We start from the raw sequence: 19744 nt of genomic DNA, 5'->3' as shown, positions 1-19744 counted from the left end.
AAGCGTGGCGAGCGCAGCGAGCCCGCGAGGGGCGGCGGTACATGTCCTACGACCTTTTCATACCCCCACTATCCACGTCGGCGTGGAGTTGAGAATAGAAAGTGTGGCGAGCGCAGCGAGCCACCGAGCCCGAAGTGTGGCGAGCGCAGCGCGCCCCGCGAGAGGACGCGGATACCTTCACAGCTATACGCGTCCCCTCGCGGGCTTGACAGGTATCCGCGTCCCCTCGCGGGGCTCGCTGCGCTCGCCACGCTTCGGGCTCGGTGGCTCGCTGCGCTCGCCACACTTTCTATTCTCAACTCCACGCCGACGTGGATAGTGGGGGTATGAAAAGGTCATAGGACGCGTACCGCCGCCCCTCGCGGGCTCGCTGCGCTCGCCACGCTTCGGGTTGGCGTTGATATTGGGGGTGGTACACAGTGAAAAATGACATTTGGGGGCCAATTAACATGTTTCATACTAATTTTAATGCATTTGGATGCATTTAAGATTAAAAACGTATGCCATCGCATCGCATCGTATGCCATCGTATGGCATCGTATGGCATCCGATGCGATCACATACGATTTTTGACCAAAAATGCTCAAAAATCAGTAAAAATCGCATCGCATCGTATACCATCGTATGCCATCGTATGCCACTACATATGGCATACGATGCCATACGATGGGAGCCGTGATACTCCACAAGTACCTAATTTGTCTGTAAAATACCAGAATCTACCAAATCAGCAATGGATATCTATACCAGGTTGAACTAGATGGACGCAAGTCTTTTTTCAGCCTTACCTACTATGTAACTATGTAACTATGTCATATTTTATCATCAAACAGCAGAAACATTTAGGGGAATAAACAGCCAACATTATAACATACATGTCGTAAATATTAATAAAAAAGGTACGGCTATTATTAATACAATATTGTGGCTCGTTATATTTAGTTTTGCAATAAAGTCCTGTTGGAGAAAGTGCGCTTTATAAATTAAACTTACTTACTAAAGAAAAAACGATGGCTGAATAAGCACAGAGGTGGCATAAACCACCAAAGGGTTCTGGGATGCCGTCACTTTAGTTAGCAGGTTGTTAGGGGCTATGTGATATGATGAGAAAGGGTGAGCCAATGAGGGTATAGGGGGAGGAGTAGGCAGGCTAGGAGAGACCAAGAAGTAGTGTGATCTGCCTCTTTGTGAAGTTTCCCCTCCCTCCCATCCCTATGTCTTTTCCTTTCGGCAGTGGTAAAGAACGGTCATTTGTGTATATGTAGATAGTGGTTGTGCTCTCCCGACATTGACTATCATTAGCACATACTTCTGGATGGGAGATGACTACACCACCTGTACGGGTGGAATAAAAATGGGGTGACACTGCGCTAAAACTTGAAAAAAGCTACTCGATAAAATAAGGGCAATTGGTACTCTTTACCCATCGCGGGCGTCGTGGGTAAAGAAATCGCGGTGATCGCGGGCATCGCGGCCAGTACATTAACGGCCGCGACGCGATGCCCGCGATCACCGCGATTTCCCATAGGGTTCAATGTTAAATTTAGTGCTGCCCGCGATTTTACATTCAATGCTTCAATGGCGATTTGGCCATAGGAATCAATGTTAAATGGGCTACAGAGCCCAAATAGGCACAATTAACACTTAAATGTCCCCCCTAATTTGTAACGCCACCCCACGATCCACGCCAACCCGAAGCGTGGCGAGCGCAGCGAGCCCGCGAGGGGCGGCGGTACGCGTCCTCCGACCTTTTCATACCCCCACTATCCACGTCGGCGTGGAGTTGAGAATAGAATAGTGAGCCCGAAGCGTGGCGAGCGCAGCGAGCCCCGCGAGGGGACGCGGATACCTTCACAGGTAAACGTGGCCCTACGCGGGCTTCACAGGTATCCACGTCCCCTCGCGGGGCGCGCTGCGCTCGCCACGCTTCGGGCTCGGTGGCTCGCTGCGCTCGCCACACTATTCTATTCTCAACTCCACGCCGACGTGGATAGTGGGGGTATGAAAAGGTCGGAGGACGCGTCACGCCGCCCCTCGCGGGCTCGCTGCGCTCGCCACGCTTCGGGTTGGCGTGGATCGTGGGGTGGCGTTACAAATTTGGGGGGACATTTAAGTGTTAATTGTGCCTATTTGGGCTCTGTAGCCCATTTAACATTGATTCCTATGGCCAAATCGCGGCCATTGAAGCATTGAATGTAAAATCGCGGGCAGCACTAAATTTAACATTGAACCCTATGGGAAATCGCGGTGATCGTGGGCATCGCGTCGCGGCCGTTAATGTACTGCCCGCGATCACCGCGATGGGCGCCCAACTAAGTAAAGAGTACCGGGCAATTTATAAAAAGATGATGAGCGCTAATAAGGAAGAGAGGAGAATAGAGATAGATAAAAGAGGGAAAAAACACCTGAAAATAAAACGTTTGTTAAAAAGATGTTTACAGCTCCTTAGAGCTTGTGTGTATATTGTCCGTGGAAAAGGGTACTGTGCTAGCCCTACCTCTAACAATCGGGATGCAGGACATGCATGCTGCGGCTGTGTAATAAAGCCACTGGTCTCCGCTCCGTCTGCTGGATGACGTCACTCGGTGTGGCGGGTGCCGCTTGTGCTCCTATGGAATGGAGTTCTCTTGATGAGGTGGGCTTGACACACCAGGGGGGATCCACGGACAGGCCTTCAACGCGTTTCGTGCTGTAAAAGCCCTTTTTCTTGAAATACATTGGCCCTCATTCTAAGTACACCGTTCCCTGCGTGTTGGCATGGGGGACAGATGTTTGTGCCCTGTGCATGGCATGTGCATAATTGGTTATGCAAATGTGCAGGGCTCTGTGCGAGTGCCCTCACCAACCTGCACTGTTGCCATGGTGCTCGCTGGGGGGACGGAGGTGGTGGCGGCACTCTGACATGGGAACGCCCAACATTTCATGGGCATTCCCATGTTAATGCTGGGTGTTCCCATGTACCTGCTAGTGTGACGTGGGTACGGGGGGGGCGCGGTTTCTGTAATCACATGACATCAGCTGCCAACCCTGTTTTTGGGCAGGAGCCTGCAAATATAAGTCAGTCTCCACTGACAGACATCGAATGATTTCTCCTGATGTGGGACATGCGAGGGGGGGATGTGTTTTCATGGTTGTGAGGTGATATGGCAGCAGGGACCATTTTTTTCGGCGGAGTCAGGCACTCTGGGACTCAGTTTACAGAGTCGACCAGAATCAGGCCCATTGCTCATTTATAATCAAATGTGACAAATGCTCTCTACCTGGACTGCCCTTATAATATATGATTGAACTATTTAATTTATCCAGAAGGAATTTAGGGGTAGATTTATTAAGTTCGGTGAAGTGATAAAGTGTCTGGTCTTTATCACCAGCCAATCAGCTCCTACCTGTCATTTTTCAAACCCAGCCTGTAACTTCACAGTTATGAGCTTATTGGCCGGTGATAAAGAACCAGCCACATTACCACTTCACCAAGCTTAATAAATCTGCCCCTTAATCACAGGTGATTGCAATAGAAAACTATTAGGATAGTCCAGGTAGATAGGATTTTATTTACTCCTGAAATGGGTCATGTTGGGAGGTATGGAGTGTGTATATTACATTTGAACAACTGTATATTAGAGTTAAACGACTATATTAAAGAGTTTCCTTGTAGTGCAACAAAGACAACTAATGGGTGGTGTTACACATGCCCAACCAGTGTTGCCATGCACACCCCTGATGGTGCACCCCTAATAAAATGTGCTGTGCAGGTCTATGGGCACAAGTTCCAGACCAGCTCGTGCTCTTTATGATTTTAGTTCTAAGCAGATAAAACACACTAATCAGACTGTGCATTTACAGTAATACTCTTTGTCAGTCATTGATTAGAGTGCATAAAACCAAGCCACTCAGAGTCAAAACGTTCTGGTATCTTGCTTGTTAGTATAGTTAACTGGGAGAGCAATTTCCTGGCTCTGTTCCTACATTTGAAAATGTACTTCTGAGATGAGTATGGCTTTTCTTTTCAGTATAACATAGAGCATACTGTATACTACACTTATGGTGGGAAAGCATATGTCATATACAGTGTAAGTAGTCAGGAAGGAATTAAGACCTGTGTCCTGGGTTGAGTGAGATATAGACATACTGTACAGATGGTAGTCTAACTCACTGGTGGGCCAGAGCTTTCCGTCTTGGCAATACTGTTCACCAAGACGGGGACGCTCAAGCTTCTCACGTGCATGTGAGTCCTATTGCTGCAAATGGGGCGCACAAGCGTCCCACAGGCACGCATGTCCCATTGGAATGATGCGCCAAGACAGAAAGCTCTGGCACTCTGGCGGGATGAATAAACCTGGCTTCATCTGTATGGTGGAATGAGAAACCAAATGAATATATAAGAAAAGAAGTGGGTTAAAGCTCTAGAATGGGGGCTGGCATGGGTAGCCTATGATAACGTAGAGGGTGTAGTGCTGTTAGTAAAGCATTTCTGCTTCCGGGCTTTACACCCTCCCTCCCCTTTTGTTGAACTTTGTGGTTTTGACGTTGGGTATTTGTGGCAGGAAAGAATTGCAGGTATTCAGTACTTGTGCAATTGTTTTAGTCGTGCTCCCTTCATTGACAGGCAGTACTGTGTGCAAGTAAACACCCTTTATTTTAAAATTAATTCTGGAATTGCCTAGGCTGACTTGCATAGAATTCTTGCTGATTGATACCAACACTGCCTATTCAAATTACCATGGTAGTATATGGTTGCTGCTTTCTGCTGCCACTATCTGAGCACTATGTCAGCCGTTGCACGGCCATGCCCCCGGCAACACTCCTCTGCTCCCGGCAACCCGGTGTGTCAGTAGCTGGCACCACCAGGCTGTAATACAACAGCCGGGGGGGGGGGGGTGTGAGGTCAGGAGGAGGTGGAGGACAGGGAGCTGGGCAGCGATGAAGCTAGCTGAGTTCAGCGATCAACTCATCAGCGCTGCCCGGCGCTAAACAATGGCAATCCTGAGAATTTTCCGGGCTTGCCAGTCTGGGCACTGAGGCATAGCCTGGAAATTCTCAGGATTACCACTGGGGTTAAGAGCTACAAGTTTGGGCAACCTAAAAATGGGTAACCTGCGGAATATGTAACAGAGTCAATGCAGACCAATGCTTGCTGTGTTCCTATTGGCTATTGATGTAACATGTAGAAGGATTGATAATTATCATAATTTCAAAGAGTCAAATAGAGCAAAAACTGTCAGTATCCTCTTGTTCAAAAAGTAATAAGCCCCCAGAGCAAATTTTATGCAGATGTGTTTGTGTCAATCCTCAAAAACTATCAAAACCTCATCACATTTGTAATATTGAAATGTTTTGCTATAACAACATTTTAAAAATGTAATGACTAAACATTAACTGAAGTTATTGCTTTAAAGCTGAATATAAATCTAAAAGTACATACAGATATGTCCTCATACATCGTGGCTGCGTACCACATAACGTGCACTATGCAAATCATGCCTAAATCGCGCCTGCCCCTTGCACTGTGGTCCCATTATAAATTGTGTTATAAATGTAACGTAATGTTGTAATTGTAACCTGCAATACAACTCATTGACCACCAGATGCCACTTTTCTTAAACAGTACAGCGCATGCCTGTAAATGTCATTGATGTTTTCTGTAATACTGTATACAGTAATTCACCGCTCGTTTATAAGGTATGAAAGACAAAAAAAAAGCTGGGCAATCGACTTTCTTCCCTTTATGTCCTTACATACTGCAAGTTACATACAGTAGAATGTTTTTTTTGCGCATGAGTAGATTTCACACTTCAGGTAAAAGTCCTTATTTTAGGAAAAGAGTACTCGGATAGAATTCGCATTAGAAGATTTGTGCAGTTATACATGTCATTGGTACAGATTGCTACTGTATAAACATGGAAGCCATGCAAAACTTTTACTAATGCTGGATAATTAAATAATACATTTTTAAGGAGCTGTCTATCATTACACTGTACTGCGCGTTGTGAGCCATGATGTATGAGGACACATCTGTATGTGCCGAAACCTATATCATCCAATCAATACTCAAATCTTACCAAGTGTAAACATGGTGTAGGTTGCTATGGTAACTGATAGATGTGCATGTAGCATAATTTTATTAAATAAGTCCAAATGTCTCATCTCTTTGAGTACTTGAAATGTGAAAGTAGCATTTACGATGACATTAAAATTTACTTTTCAATTTTTTTACAGTTGCCATACAAAGATGAAAAACGCAAACCAAGAAAAGAAAGGTGAGGGTACATACTGTATCTTACTAATGTCCCGAATGGAATCTTCTTTTTGCATTTGTTAATTACCTGTTACTAATGACCTAATTGCTTTTTACGTTCTAGCTTTAAATTAATGTATACATCACCCCAGGTTGCTGATAAATATAGAGCTTTATCGGAAAGATTTTTTGCATGGTTGGGTATTGTCAATGAGTTCACACATTTAAAAGTGTTTAATTGGCGGTTTAAAAAAATACAGATTTTCATAGTTAAATGTAAGTGTCAGTTAATTTACTTGTTGTCCCTTTTATTTGAGATACTGGGGCAGATGTATTAAGCAAGGGGAAGTGATGAAATGGTGATAAAGTGGAAGGTGGTAATGCACCAGCCAATCAGCTGTGTTTAAAAAATTAAAGTTAGGATCTGATTAGCTGGTGCATTATCACTTTACACCTTCAGATCCTAACTGTAATTTTTCAAACACAACTGATTGGCTGGTGCATTATAACCTTCCACATTATCCATAATCAATGTGCATTCCTATCCAATGGCATCAAGTTACTGGATGTAAGGTTATTATGTGATGAAACCTTGTTCCTGGTGGGTTTAAATTTGCGGAGACCCAGATGAATTGATTCCCAGAAAAGTACTTCAACAAATCATTAAAATATAAATTTATTAAAAAGTATACTTATCAGCAGAATTTCCAATACAGCATGCACATCAGCAAACTCGGGAGCCCCGCCCTCTGCGACAAGAGGCTGAGTTGTTTTTAATTCTTCCTGGCACTTCTGCAGTCAGTGTTTCATCCAAGAATGAGGCTGCTCTAACACTGACAAGAGTCCTGGCCATATAGTCCACAGAACACCTGAGCAAGCCGTTTCATAGGTGCAAAGTTCAGACTGTAACATTATAATAATTGCATCTCAACCATGAGTGTATTGTCCCAGGATTAAGACAAGGTTGAAAAACACTTGACTAGTAGTGACTAGACCTAGACCTAGAAACTAAAATAGTCTAAATCAGTTTAAGGGGATATATGTGTATATATATATACACTAAACATTGGCACTCACCTTTCCTAGTTTTGGGTTGCCCTATGCAGAGGCGTAACTATAGCACCGCAGCCCCCTGCGGCCGCGGGGGGGGGGGGGGGGCGCTGTGCAAGTGTGGGCGCCGGGGGGCTGTGGTGCTATAGTTAGCCCCCTCCCGTCCGCCCATCTGCCGCCCGCCAATCCGCCGCCCGCAGCCTTACCTGTCTTGCTGGTCCCATCCCGGCTCCCTTGCTGGCTTCATTCTTCTGCTAGTGAGACGGACCACTATAAAATGTTCGCCCCATATAGCAGACAGTTCTCTGAAACTGTCTGCTGTATGGGGGCGGACATTTTGTTACGCCACTGGCCCCATGCCTTGTGACCACATTGTTTAAACAGACATTGTAGGGGCTCTGCACACACTAAATTAACTTCCCGACATTTGACGTACATTTACGTCATGGTCGGGATGTACTTCCCGACACATGACGTAAATGTACGTCATGACTTCAAAGTGTCACCGCGTCTAGAGACGCGGTGACAGAGGGACGATGTCTGCTGTCCCTGACAGCAGACCTCTTCCCTCATTGCCCAGGGGGGGCAGCGATGCCCCCTGCCGTGGGCCATCGCTGCGATTGGCTGTTCAAACGTGAACAGCCAAAAGCAGCGTTTACTGTGCTATGAGTCAAAATTTTGACTCTGCTGCCCCCTAGTGTCCAAAAAAATTAAAGGCGGTTGAAATAATGATGTATTAATAAAGTTTAGATATGGTCTATGTTAGTTATTAACTATTTTGAGTGGTATGATTATTTGTCTCACAAGCAGAAAATGTAACATTTTGCAAATTGCAAAATGTTCCATTTTTTTACGACATTTTGGTATTTTTCACAAAAAAAAAAAAACTGTATCGACCAAAATTTAGCACTAACTTAAAGTACTACAGTATGTGTCACGAGAAAACAATCTCAAAATCACTGGGATAAGTAAAAGCAAAAAAAAGTTATCCCCACTTAAGTGATACCTGTCAGATTTGAAAAAAAGGCCTCTGTCAGGAAGGCAAAAACATGCTGCGTCGGTAAGGGGTTAATAAATAGTGGAGATTTGGTTCATGAATTGATCAATGCTTTTAAGCCTGCAGCCCCCTTCCATATATAAATGGATTAACCTCTGTAGTGCACTAAGTTCCAGAAAGGCAACTGCTCCTCCGATAAGGTTCTCCTGTTAGTGAGAGCCTGGGGTGTGCAAAGATACAAATGGGGGTTTGCGCTACAACAAGTACCACCTAGCTAATTTACACAGTTAGTCCATTCCAAAGTTATTTTGTCCACTTTTCAAATAAGATGGAAACTCCAATCAAATGATTGATCCTTTATTCATAAAACCAACCCAACGCGTTTCGACACATAGGACTTCATCAGGGGTATGGCAAAGAAGTTTTTAACTTCACAACAAGATTTGTGTGAGGGAAGTGTCTTCAGACAATATTTATAAAATCTGTCAATCCTTTATCTTGTTCAAAGGATTGTAGATTTATCTAGTAAATCCCGTTATAATACGATGGAGATGGATCTTCATACAATGAGGATATATAAGTAGCCGTGATTTTTGTAGTAAAAGGGGTAAGCTCCACCCACTTAGACAGTTCTTTTTATAAAAAACTGATCCAATTGCACCTTCACCTCAAAGGGTAGTATACCATGATAATAGATGAGCTCCTGAAAATTCTGCTAGTAGTGAAGATGGTTGTGGTATGGGGCTCCAAAAGTCGGCATCCCGAGAGTCATTAGCCCGACGTCCGGATCCCGACTGCCCGTACTCAGACAGCATGGCGAGCACAACAAAGCCCCATGCGGGCACGGTGGCTTGCTACACGAGCCACCTTTTCTATTCTCCCTCTATGGGGGTCGTGGACCCCCACGGGGGAAAATAGCGGGTGGCTGTCGGGCACCCGGCTGTCAGCGTTTTGACAGTCGGGATCCCGACATCGGGTAAATGACTGTCAGGATCCCGACTGTCGGGAACGTGTCCGGCACCCGTGGAGATATGCTGGTGGTTAACCCCAATCAAAACGTTCAGTCACCTCTGATTCCTGCTAGCAGATAGTATTTAATATTAGCTGTAATCTACAAAGCTCTGACATGGTTAATGACACCTAGAAGTTACATATAATGGTTCAAAGCAGAATGTAAGAACGGTCCTTCCCAAATGATCTTACAATCTAAGATGTGAGGGTAACATGATATACATGGTAGAGGAATAGCTGATGCTGCTGGTAGGGTAGATGCATGTGGCTATAGTAAGGCAACAGCATTATCAGCCACAAAACAATCGAAAGTGGCCACAGGCAAAAGATACCAATTACTGATAGTATGCAGCTTATTGCTCATGGGGGTTTATTTACTAAATGGGACTACTATTGAAGATGGAATGTTGCTATGGGCAACCAATCAAATTCTACCTTTTATCTTCTAGAAGGTGCTAACTAAATAAGAAGTATATTCTGATTGGTCAACATTACAATGGCCCACAAGTAAAAGAGTTGATATCACTGTTTTGTTTTTTTTTTCGTTTTTTTAAATGTTTTCATACTTTACCATCCACACGGCACTGATACAGTGTGCCAAGCACAGAATGACACCTTGCCGGAAGCATGGCGAGCGGACAGTACATACATTTGTGTTCCATGTGCTAAAATCTAGAAATTGAAAAAAAAAATTCCCATCTATATTTAAAAAAGAAAATGCCCAAAATTTGTATTAGTATAAAGGAATTATCAATGTCAAAAATGAACACTTGCTGTATGAGCATTTATTACCATGGCATAATAACAAGATAGGGCAGTAGTCCAGTCCTATTAAATTAGTATAAATGGGATCTACAGGTATTCAACAATAGCCTGGCCTTTAGGCATTGGTTCTGCCTGGTTTACTGTTTACCTTTCCTAATGTTCCCTTGTCAGTTCTGAGTTATTGTTGATTCTTCATTGTATATAGATTTCTAGTCCTTAGAAGAGAGCAGTCACTATGCGAATTATAGGAATAGTACATAGGCTTCCTGGCCTCAGGAAATAATATATGTAACCAATCCGCTTTTATTTAACCACTAATTTGAATATTGCACAAGAAAAATATCACTTCACCCAGCCATTGGTAGATGAATTGGTGTGACCCACTATGATGTAATTCATCAAGCAGTTTCAAGTTCCAGAAACTTAGTTATGAAATTGAATTTACTTATTCTATTGGGTGGATCATAAATCTGTATACATAGGAAAATGTCATACTATGCGAAAATTAACACTATTGAACGTGCATCAGTTGATGTACATGGAAAACCATTTCTTGGCTGGTTAATAACACGTCCAGTCTTCTTGAACTTCTTAATAAATTTGGCAACAGTGTTGAGTACTGCATGATGATCTTGATCTGTTGCCTGCTCATTGCAGGTTTGGTGACAGATCCTGGTCTGGCCATCGGACATTCTTCTTATGACAAACTCATTGTTCAGAGTCTCTGTTTTATTCATAATGTATTTAGTGAATAACGTTACATTTTGTTAACATGGCTTGATTTTCCATATGTATGTATTTATGGAGACTTTTGGGCCACTATGTACTATTATTAAATCATGCAAAATATAGCAGAATAAGATATTATTGAACATTGTGGGACCACGAGAACCATTAACAGAATGGCAAACACATAGGTGCAGCTCCGTATAAAAATACAATTTTGGAGGTTTGCACATGACTTATGATCAAATTGTGGCAATTGTCACTTTGATGCCTTATGCATATGACAAACACTATACTGAATTGAGCACCCAATGGGGTTCTGTGCAGGGTTATTGGATTGGATAGATTAATTCATCCAACACTTTGACTTCACAAGATGTACAAACTGCTAATAGGTCCTAACGTCAGTTGGCGGGGGTGGGGGTGGGGGGGAAAACTGGAGAAATGTCTCCTGTTTATTGCATGGTGTTAATGGACAACCTCTATAAGAAGAATGATTAAGATGGACTTTGATGTGATATTTATCTTGTTGTGTCAGTCTGTAATAATTTATTACGTTTGTTTAGAGCGTTTGTATGTGGCAACTTCTTAGAGCAAAAGGGGGCTGCAGCTCTGTATGTGCAAGATGGACCCCCCCCCCATGGAAAAAATAAGTATTAATATTATAGTATAGAAATAAATTGCACATCTGAGATTTTGTAGCCTAATTGGGCTAATTATAGGACTGCACCAGACCAATACATGAGAGATATCGGGGTGTGGTAAAACATATTCACAGTGTCTTGGTAGATATTAGTAGTTATTAGGTTGATCCCATTTGCTTTGGAAATACATAGAAAAAAAACAAAAGACTAGTGTCAACCATTGTCATGTCTACTTTTTGATTACTGTATGTGGACCTTTTTTACCAAAAAACCTTTCCCACTGTCTACCTATTTCCTGTCTACCTTTCGCGCTGCCTACTAATTACCTGTTGACCCTGTCTCTGGATGATGACCATATATTGTTAACTAATACACTGTTGACCTAACATCCAGAACCTCAGATCTTGAATGTTGTTTTTGCGATTCTATCCAAAAATACCATAGACACCCCTGCACTCCAAATCGTTTTTCCCACATGCTTGGTTTCTCTCAAGTGTTTAGTTTTATTCTAGAACTCGCTAAAATAGACAAAGGCAACTTTCTGTTTTTTCACAGTCCAGGAAAAGTATTGGAATCAGAAGATTATTATAAAGAAATCTATTCCAACCATTCAGTGTCAATATATAATCCTAAAACACATGATGGTTTTTCTGCTATGGAATTTTCAATCCTAACCCCAACTAAGAGGTAACGAATGCTTTATATGTTAGCGCAAAGTGATCTAGTCATACAACGAGTGCTGTTTTTCATACATAGTAGCCAGACCGTAGAGATGAGTGCTGTGTTAGTGTTCTAGTGAGAATTTAGGAATAGAAATGCTGCGCTGTTTGCTACGGAGGTGCAAGGACACTATGGTACTGTAACTTGGCCACGAAAAATGTTCTAGAGTTCAGTTATTTAAAAATAAAATGTATTGAAGCTTAATCATCATTCTCAGCCTCCTTTATTCATCTCTGTATCTTCTGAGACCGCTAGCTGCAGCAAGGGTCTGTTACTTCTGCCTCCCATTAAAAAAGTCCTTTTGTCCATCCCAAAATGGCCGCCACCTCCTCTTTAACTATAATACAGTAACTGTCTCTTCTAAGGTGGTGGTAAATTTGGGAATGCTATTTTCTTTGGGAGGAAGATGTGACACACACCAGCAATGGTGGACGGAGGACAGAGGGAGGGGGGAATTCCCTCACAACAGGCACATACCAGTGATGGTAATAGAAACCACAGACTCCCAGAGCCCACAAGCTGCACAGCACCTCAAAGCCACTGCAAGTCTGTGGGGGGGGGGGGGGGTATTGTTATATCACTGCTTAATGTCTACTAAATATCTTAAAATGTGTTACATATTTTTTGTGAACTCATTAATTATCCACAAGACTAAAAAATATTTATATATTTTTCTGTGTGAGTGGTTTTACCTTCTTTGGGATAGTTTTAAGATCTGTACTTGAGGCATGATTCCTGTGCCCTGCTTCTAGCTTTAAAAAAAATGATATTGATATTAATGAATATAATGCAGATCCAGATTTATAACCCAGAGGCCTCAAAGTCAGATAAATGTAGCTTTCCAAACTTTACAAAGTGGGTGGGGCTAGTGACGTTTAAGACCTAAAAAAAACTGTAAGTGAGCTTCTACCATCCTTTAGCCAAAGAGATCCGGTAGCCATGACAACAGCCGGATCATCAATTAAGTAACCAATGTTCCTGCCGAAGGCCCAGTGGGATTTCTCTCTAACATAGATTTGGGGAGGGGTAACTCAACTGAGGCCCCTTGGGCATTTAATCTGCCTTAAAGCTCCTTTCGCCATTCACTAGGCGGGCCTAATTATCGACCTGGTGCTGGTGGAATGATAATGAAGGAAAATGGCTGACTATCTGGATTGCACAACTTCCTGTCTTTAGCTAACAATGACCATACATACAGATACGTTTATTTAAAATATTATATACCTGGATAATAATTGAAGATTAATAATAAAGTGCAATGTGACTATATAAATATTTGCCTGTGATATCTGATTATGAGTAATCTTGTGTGAAAATGACAAATGGGTCCATGATTGTCACTTGTACTCACCACCCACCAATTTAAATAATTATCTAATTTTTTTTCCAATTTCTTTCAGTAAACTTGCTTTTCTGGTTATATTAGGCTGCATACATACAGTATCGCTGGTACAGTGGCGTAGCTAGGTTTGGGGCTCCCCGTCGGCCTCCCCCCCCCAGCCACCGGTGCCCCCGCCCCCCCACCCCCCATCGCCGCAGGCTTACCTGTCTGCGCGTCCCGGCTCCCCTCCTGGCTTCAATTAATAATGATTCTATGCAGACGGACCATGATAAAATGGCCGCCCCCATACCACAGACAGTTTCAGAGAACAGTCTGCTTTATGAGGCGGCCATTTTATCGTGGTCCATCTCCATAAAATTACTTGAAGCCAGGAGGGGAGCTGGGACGCGCAGACAGGTAAGCCTGCAGGGGATGGGGGGCGGGGGCATTACTATAGCACCGCAGCCCCCCGGTGCCCCCACATGCACAGCGCCCCCCCCCCCCCCCCGCGCGACCGCGGGGGCTGCGGTGCTATAGTTACGCCCCTGCGCTGGTAATATGTGACATGTTACCTTTCCGCTATATTCCAGTAGAATGCAGCACTTACTGTGCATAGGCAATGGATTCAGCTTGGTTTGCAAAAGCAAACTCCTTCTTTCATGGGCGAAACCATGCTGCACTGCAGGTGGGGCAGATGTAACATGTGTAGAGAGAGTTAGATATGTGTGAGTTATTTTGTTTCTGAGCAGGGTAAATACTGGCTGTATTATTGTTACACTGCAATTTAGATTTCAGCTCGAACACACCCCATCCAAATGTAACTCTCTCTGCACATGTTACATCTGCCCCACCTGCAGTGCACTTGGTTTTGTACATTAAATAAAGCGTTTTCTTATGCAAACCAACCTGAATCATCCCCAAAGTTCTGTACCAAACATCAACCACCAAAACATGCAGCCAATGCTTGCTATAGCTTTCCAGGGCTATGTTTGCATTGATGACCATAAGTTCCATTGTATATGTGCCCCTGATGGAGACATGGTTGTCTGAATGTAGACTTATACTATGATTTAACTAAGGAAACTAAAAGGACAATTATATCTTTCATTCAATTGTCAATTTTATGAAGTTGGTAAATTGCCTAATCAGCACTTTATTATTATATTATATTCTACAGTGCACAATATTGGCCCTCGAATGACTTTTAAAAAAATAGTTTGGGAAAAATGACGAGTTAAAGTTACTTTGGGCCTTATTTTGGTTCATTCTTTCTGACAAAATCCTTCTTAGATGGACAAAACCATGTGCACTGCAGGTGGTGTAGGTGTTACTTGTGCAGAGAGAATTAGATTTGGGTGAGTTATTTTGTTTCTGTGCAGGGAAAATACTGGCTGCTTTATTTTTACACTGCAATATAGATCTCACTTTGAAGTAAAACCCCACCCAAATCTAATTCTCTCTGCACAAGTAACATCTGCCCCACCTGCGGTGCACGTGGTTTTGCCCATCTAAAAAGGATTTTGTCAGAAAGAATGAACCAAAATAAGGCCCTTTATGACATTATATTTTACTCATCACTTCAGTCAAAAAGCAAAGTGATAAGTGTAACATAATTAAGTTTATTATCATCTCACACTACTTTTACATTTGTTCCTCCAGTATTTTATTGGGGCTAATGAGGAGATTGAAGCTGACAAAAAAATGATGTACTGAGTGATTTTGAAATTTGATTCTCTAAAATAATGATTTACTGTAATTGATACTTTACATATGTTTAAGCTGGTGTAGTATACATTCAATGTAACCATACACACTACAGTAAGTCAACTGTAAGTGAAAATGTTCTGGGCATAGTTATAGTTCTGTACAGTGTTATTGGACATATTTATAGTATTGTACAGTGTTATTGGGCATACTTATAATGCTGTACAGTGTTATTGGGCATATTTATAGTATTGTGCAGTGTTATTGGGCATACTTATAGTCCTATACAGTGTTATTGGGTATACTTATAGCGCTGTACAATGTTATTGGGCATATGTATAGTGTTGTACATTGTTATTAGGCATACTAACAGTGCTGCACAGTATTATTGGGTATACTTATAGCAGTGTACAGTATTATTGGTCATACTTATAGCACTGTACAGTGGTATTGGACAATGGGCATACTTATAGTACTGTACAGTATTATTGGGCATACTTATAGTGCTGTACATTACAGTATAATAGGGCATATTTATAGCACTTTACAATGTTATTGGGAATACTTATAGCACTGTACAGTGTTATTGGACAATGGTCATATATATAGTACTGTACAGTATTATTGAGCATACATACAGTGCTGTACAGTATTGTTGGGAGTACTTATAGTACTGTACAATTTTGTTGTCATACTTATAGTACTGACACTGTACAGTATTAGGCATTTTTATAGAACTGTACAGTATTTATCTGAAAAATTAATAAAAAAATAAATAAAACCCACAAATGAAAAATCTAATAATTGCATAGATTATACAGTATAACAGTTTTATAACATGCTAAATTAAATCTTGTGGACTATATATCTGATTATTCTCGTATATTACTAATTGAGCAACAAAAAAATCAGTACTTTTTTACCGGCTTGTATTACTGCAAGATTATTGTAATTCACCAGGAACACATTTAATATTTGTCAGTAGCTCTAAAAGGCAAATACCTCAGAACAAAATTGCGAAATTGAGTCCAACTTTTGTGTCGTTAAATTTTCACAAATTGCACTTTGGAAAATGTTACAAGTTGATTTTTTTTATGAGACACCATTTAAAATTCAGTTACGTGTAGTCGACTTCAAACCTAGGTGTGCTTTCAAAGGAAGATACGCTTCTATAACTGTAATCGGTGTATCACAAATACAAATTACAATTGCTGTGCACATGCCTTTTAGCGAGCCCTGCATAAGAACATTATAATTGGTCTGTTATTTATCATGGTGATATATAGATATTGCACATTGTGGAATAATGTACAGGATCTGCAAAGAATATTCTTGTGATGTTTTTATCTGCCAAATCCACATGCAGCAAGCGGTGAGAGTTGCTTGTGGCTGACTAATGATAGTGTGTCTCTTCTTCCAGATCTCCCACTTCAGATGAGCCGCAGCTAACCAATCAAATGGAAGAGAGCCCATATGACTACAGGAAACTGCTGCGTAAAACATCTCAGCGTGATCGCCTTATGCATCATTTATAACTTTATCTATTTATTATTATTATTATTATTATTATTATGTTTTGTATTTCATTATTACTTTCATTATTTGGATTGATTGTGTAGGTGATGCTAATTAGATTAGTTTTAACTTATTTTAACTATAACTGTGCAAAAAAGATGTTTATACATTGCATTATTTACGTAGACGTCCGTGATTTTTGAACATTATGTTTTTGTAAGTTTGATATTTTATATGAGCTGCCCATTCATGCCATACTATCTATATTTTGCATGCTATCTGCTTCACCACTTGTCTTCTCCGTTGCAGCTGCCGTTTTCCGGTAGTTTCCCTGCATGGCAGTGTGCAGATGGTAGATTGCAGCGAGGTTCAGCAGCATTTTAAATAAGGCAACACCCAATTGCAATACATGAATAAACATATGCACGTGGTATATATACATTTGTGGTCACAACTTCTGGTGTTTTATTGCTGTAAAGTCCGTTGAGTGCTGTTGGTACAGTATGTATGTGTGTGTGTGTGTATGTGTATATATATATATATATATATATATACAGTGGTCGAAGTGGAAATTTTAAAGTGGGGGTATGGAAAAAGTGATAGTCTGTGCTATGTGCGCGCCGAAGGTGCGCGCGCTCCAGAAAAGGGGGTGTGTCCATTTAAAAAGGGGTGTGGGTGCTTAAAAGGGGGTGTGTCCTTGCGTGGAGTGTGCCACGCCATATACTGTACCTCTTATATACATTATTCAACACAATAGTAGACCCCCTTATACTTGTCCCTTAAACATTATGCCACACGGAATTAGCCAATATGCACCTTATGTGACAACACACAATGAGCCATTGTACCCGGACTGAGCCAAAATTCCCATTCCTGGTACTCAGACTGAGCCAAAATTCCCATCCTGGTACCCGAACTGAGCCAAAATTCCCATCCTGGTAACAGACTGAGCCAAAATTCACATGCTGATACCCGGACTGAGCCAAAATTCACATTATGCCACATAGAATATGCCAAAATTCAGAAACTTAGGGACAGTGATAGCAAGGACACAATGACAGTAGGTACTGTACACAGTGACAGCAGAGACACAGGGCAGCAATATAGGGAGAGTGACAGCAAGGAGACAGGGAGAGTGACTGTAGGGGCAGGGAGAGTGACAACAGGGACACAGCAGGCCTTCTACAGGTGATGGGCTTGCCGCTTGGCACTCCCGTGACAGCGTGGATGATAGCTAGGTGTAGGTGTCCTGTGGGCCCCAGCGATGGCTTTGAGGGGATCAATGGCATCCAGCAGGCTGCAGCCGAGGCTGTGAGAGGACCAGGGGCGGAATACTAGGTGGACACCAATGCAGAGCAGCGTTCTCTATGTGCAGCAGCCTGGTCACTGCCCCCACCTCCTCCTGCACAGCTGCCTCTGCATATCTGCCTCTGCACACTTTCATTCAAATACATTTGGGATCAGGGGGACTGGCAATTTGTACCACTGTATAGAGCTAACTTCACAATAGTAGGTAACAACACTCCCCCCCCCCCCCCCATACACCCTCCAGCCCACACACATAATTACAATACACACAAAATGTGGGAGTGGCCTCGCAATAGGGGTTAGGGACAAGCATTAGTTGACACCAGGGAATGGGCCACAGAGGGCAATGAGGAGAGACAGCATGGGGAGGTAGAGGGTGACAGGTAGATGCAGTGAAGGATGGAGAGGCACAGGGTGAAAGGAAGAGGCAGTGGGTAATAAGGGAGAATCTGGCTAGTTATGGGAAGAAAGAAGGGAGGCACTGAACTGGCATTATGGGAGAGACTGGGATGGGGGGTCTGTAATGGTAAAGACAATGAGCTGGATATGGATGGAGCAGAACATGGGAACACTGACCTGCTGCTGTTTACTGCATGGCCCTCCACAGTCGCTCTTACAGCGTCAGGCTCTCCCTGATTGTGTGGCATAACTTTATCCTAGCTGCCCGGAGACAATATAACTGTTGGTGGCGCACCCACCCTAATGTCAGCTCATACTGAGCAAGGCTTCTATATTTTGGGACAGAGAGACATGATGAGAGCCGAACAAAAAGGACATGGGGAGAGAGGGGCGGAGTGACATGGGGAGAGAGGCAGAGTGACATGGGCAAAACGGCAGAGAGACATGGCAGAGAGGAAGAGAGACATAAGGAGAGAGGCAGATAGGGGCAGAGTGACATGAGCAGAACGGCAGTCAGACATGGGCAGAGTGACAGGGGCAGAACTGCAGAGAGACATGGGCATAGCGGAAGAGTAACATAGGGAGAGAGGGAGAGAGTGACATGGACAGAGAGGGGCAGAACAGCAGAGAGAGACATGGTCAGAGAGAGGAAGAGATACATAGGGAGAGAGGCAGAGAGGGGCAAAGTGACAGGGGCAGAGAGGGGCAGAACAGCAGAGAGACATGGGCAGAGAGAGGAAGAGAGACATGGGAGAGAGGCAGATAGGGGCAGAGTGACAGGGGCAGAGAGGGGCAGAATGGCAGCGTGACAGGGGCAGAGAGGAAGAGAGACATGGGAGAGATGAAGAGAGACATAGTGAAAGAGGCAGATAGGGGCAGAGTGACATGGGCAAAGAGGGGCAGAATGGCAGAGTGACATGGGCAGAGTAACCGGCAGAACAGCAGAGAGAAATGGGCAGAGAGAGGAAGAGAGACAAGGGAGAGAGGAAGAGACATAGGGAGAGAGGCAGATAGGGGCAGAGTGACATGGGCAAAGAGGGGCAGAATGGCAGAGTGACATGGGCAGAGTAACGGGCAGAACGGAAGAGAGAAATGGGCAGAGAGGAAGAGAGACATAGGCTGAGAGGGGCAGAGTGACATGGGCAGAGAGATATAGGCAGAAGGAGCAGAAATACAAGGGCAGAGAGGTGCAGAGTGACATAGGCAGAGAAGGGCAGAGTGACATGTGCAGAGGGGCAGAATAGCAGAGCGACATGGGCACAGAGAGGAAGAGAGACATGGGAGAGAGGGTTAGAGTGACAGACATATGGAGAGAGGGGGGACATGGGGAGGGAAGACAGTGATAGCTC

The 19744-nt window shown here is 43.1% G+C and overlaps 1 protein-coding gene across 5 annotated transcripts in view; it reads left to right on the top strand.

Moving 5' to 3' along the window:
• MYO3A (myosin IIIA) overlaps positions 1 to 17223 on the top strand; it is a 199572-nt gene extending 182349 nt beyond the window's left edge. For 4 of the 5 annotated variants that reach the window (XM_083189240.1, XM_083189241.1, XM_083189243.1 and 1 more), the window contains 3 exons: positions 6217 to 6257; positions 11984 to 12115; positions 16594 to 17223. In XM_083189240.1, coding sequence (XP_083045366.1) covers positions 6217 to 6257; positions 11984 to 12115; positions 16594 to 16708 — 288 coding nt within the window. In that variant the 3' untranslated portion in view covers positions 16709 to 17223. The remainder of the gene's footprint in view (positions 1 to 6216; positions 6258 to 11983; positions 12116 to 16593) is intronic. The other variant, XM_083189244.1, reaches the window with a different exon arrangement.
• Positions 17224 to 19744: the final 2521 nt, after the last annotated feature.

Source organism: Crinia signifera, chromosome 5 (genome assembly GCF_055691185.1).
Source record: "Crinia signifera chromosome 5, ASM5569118v1, whole genome shotgun sequence".
NCBI lineage: Eukaryota > Metazoa > Chordata > Amphibia > Anura > Myobatrachidae > Crinia > Crinia signifera.
The sequence above is the reverse complement of the archived record's forward strand: the minus strand, read 5'-3'. Positions and strand labels throughout refer to the sequence as shown.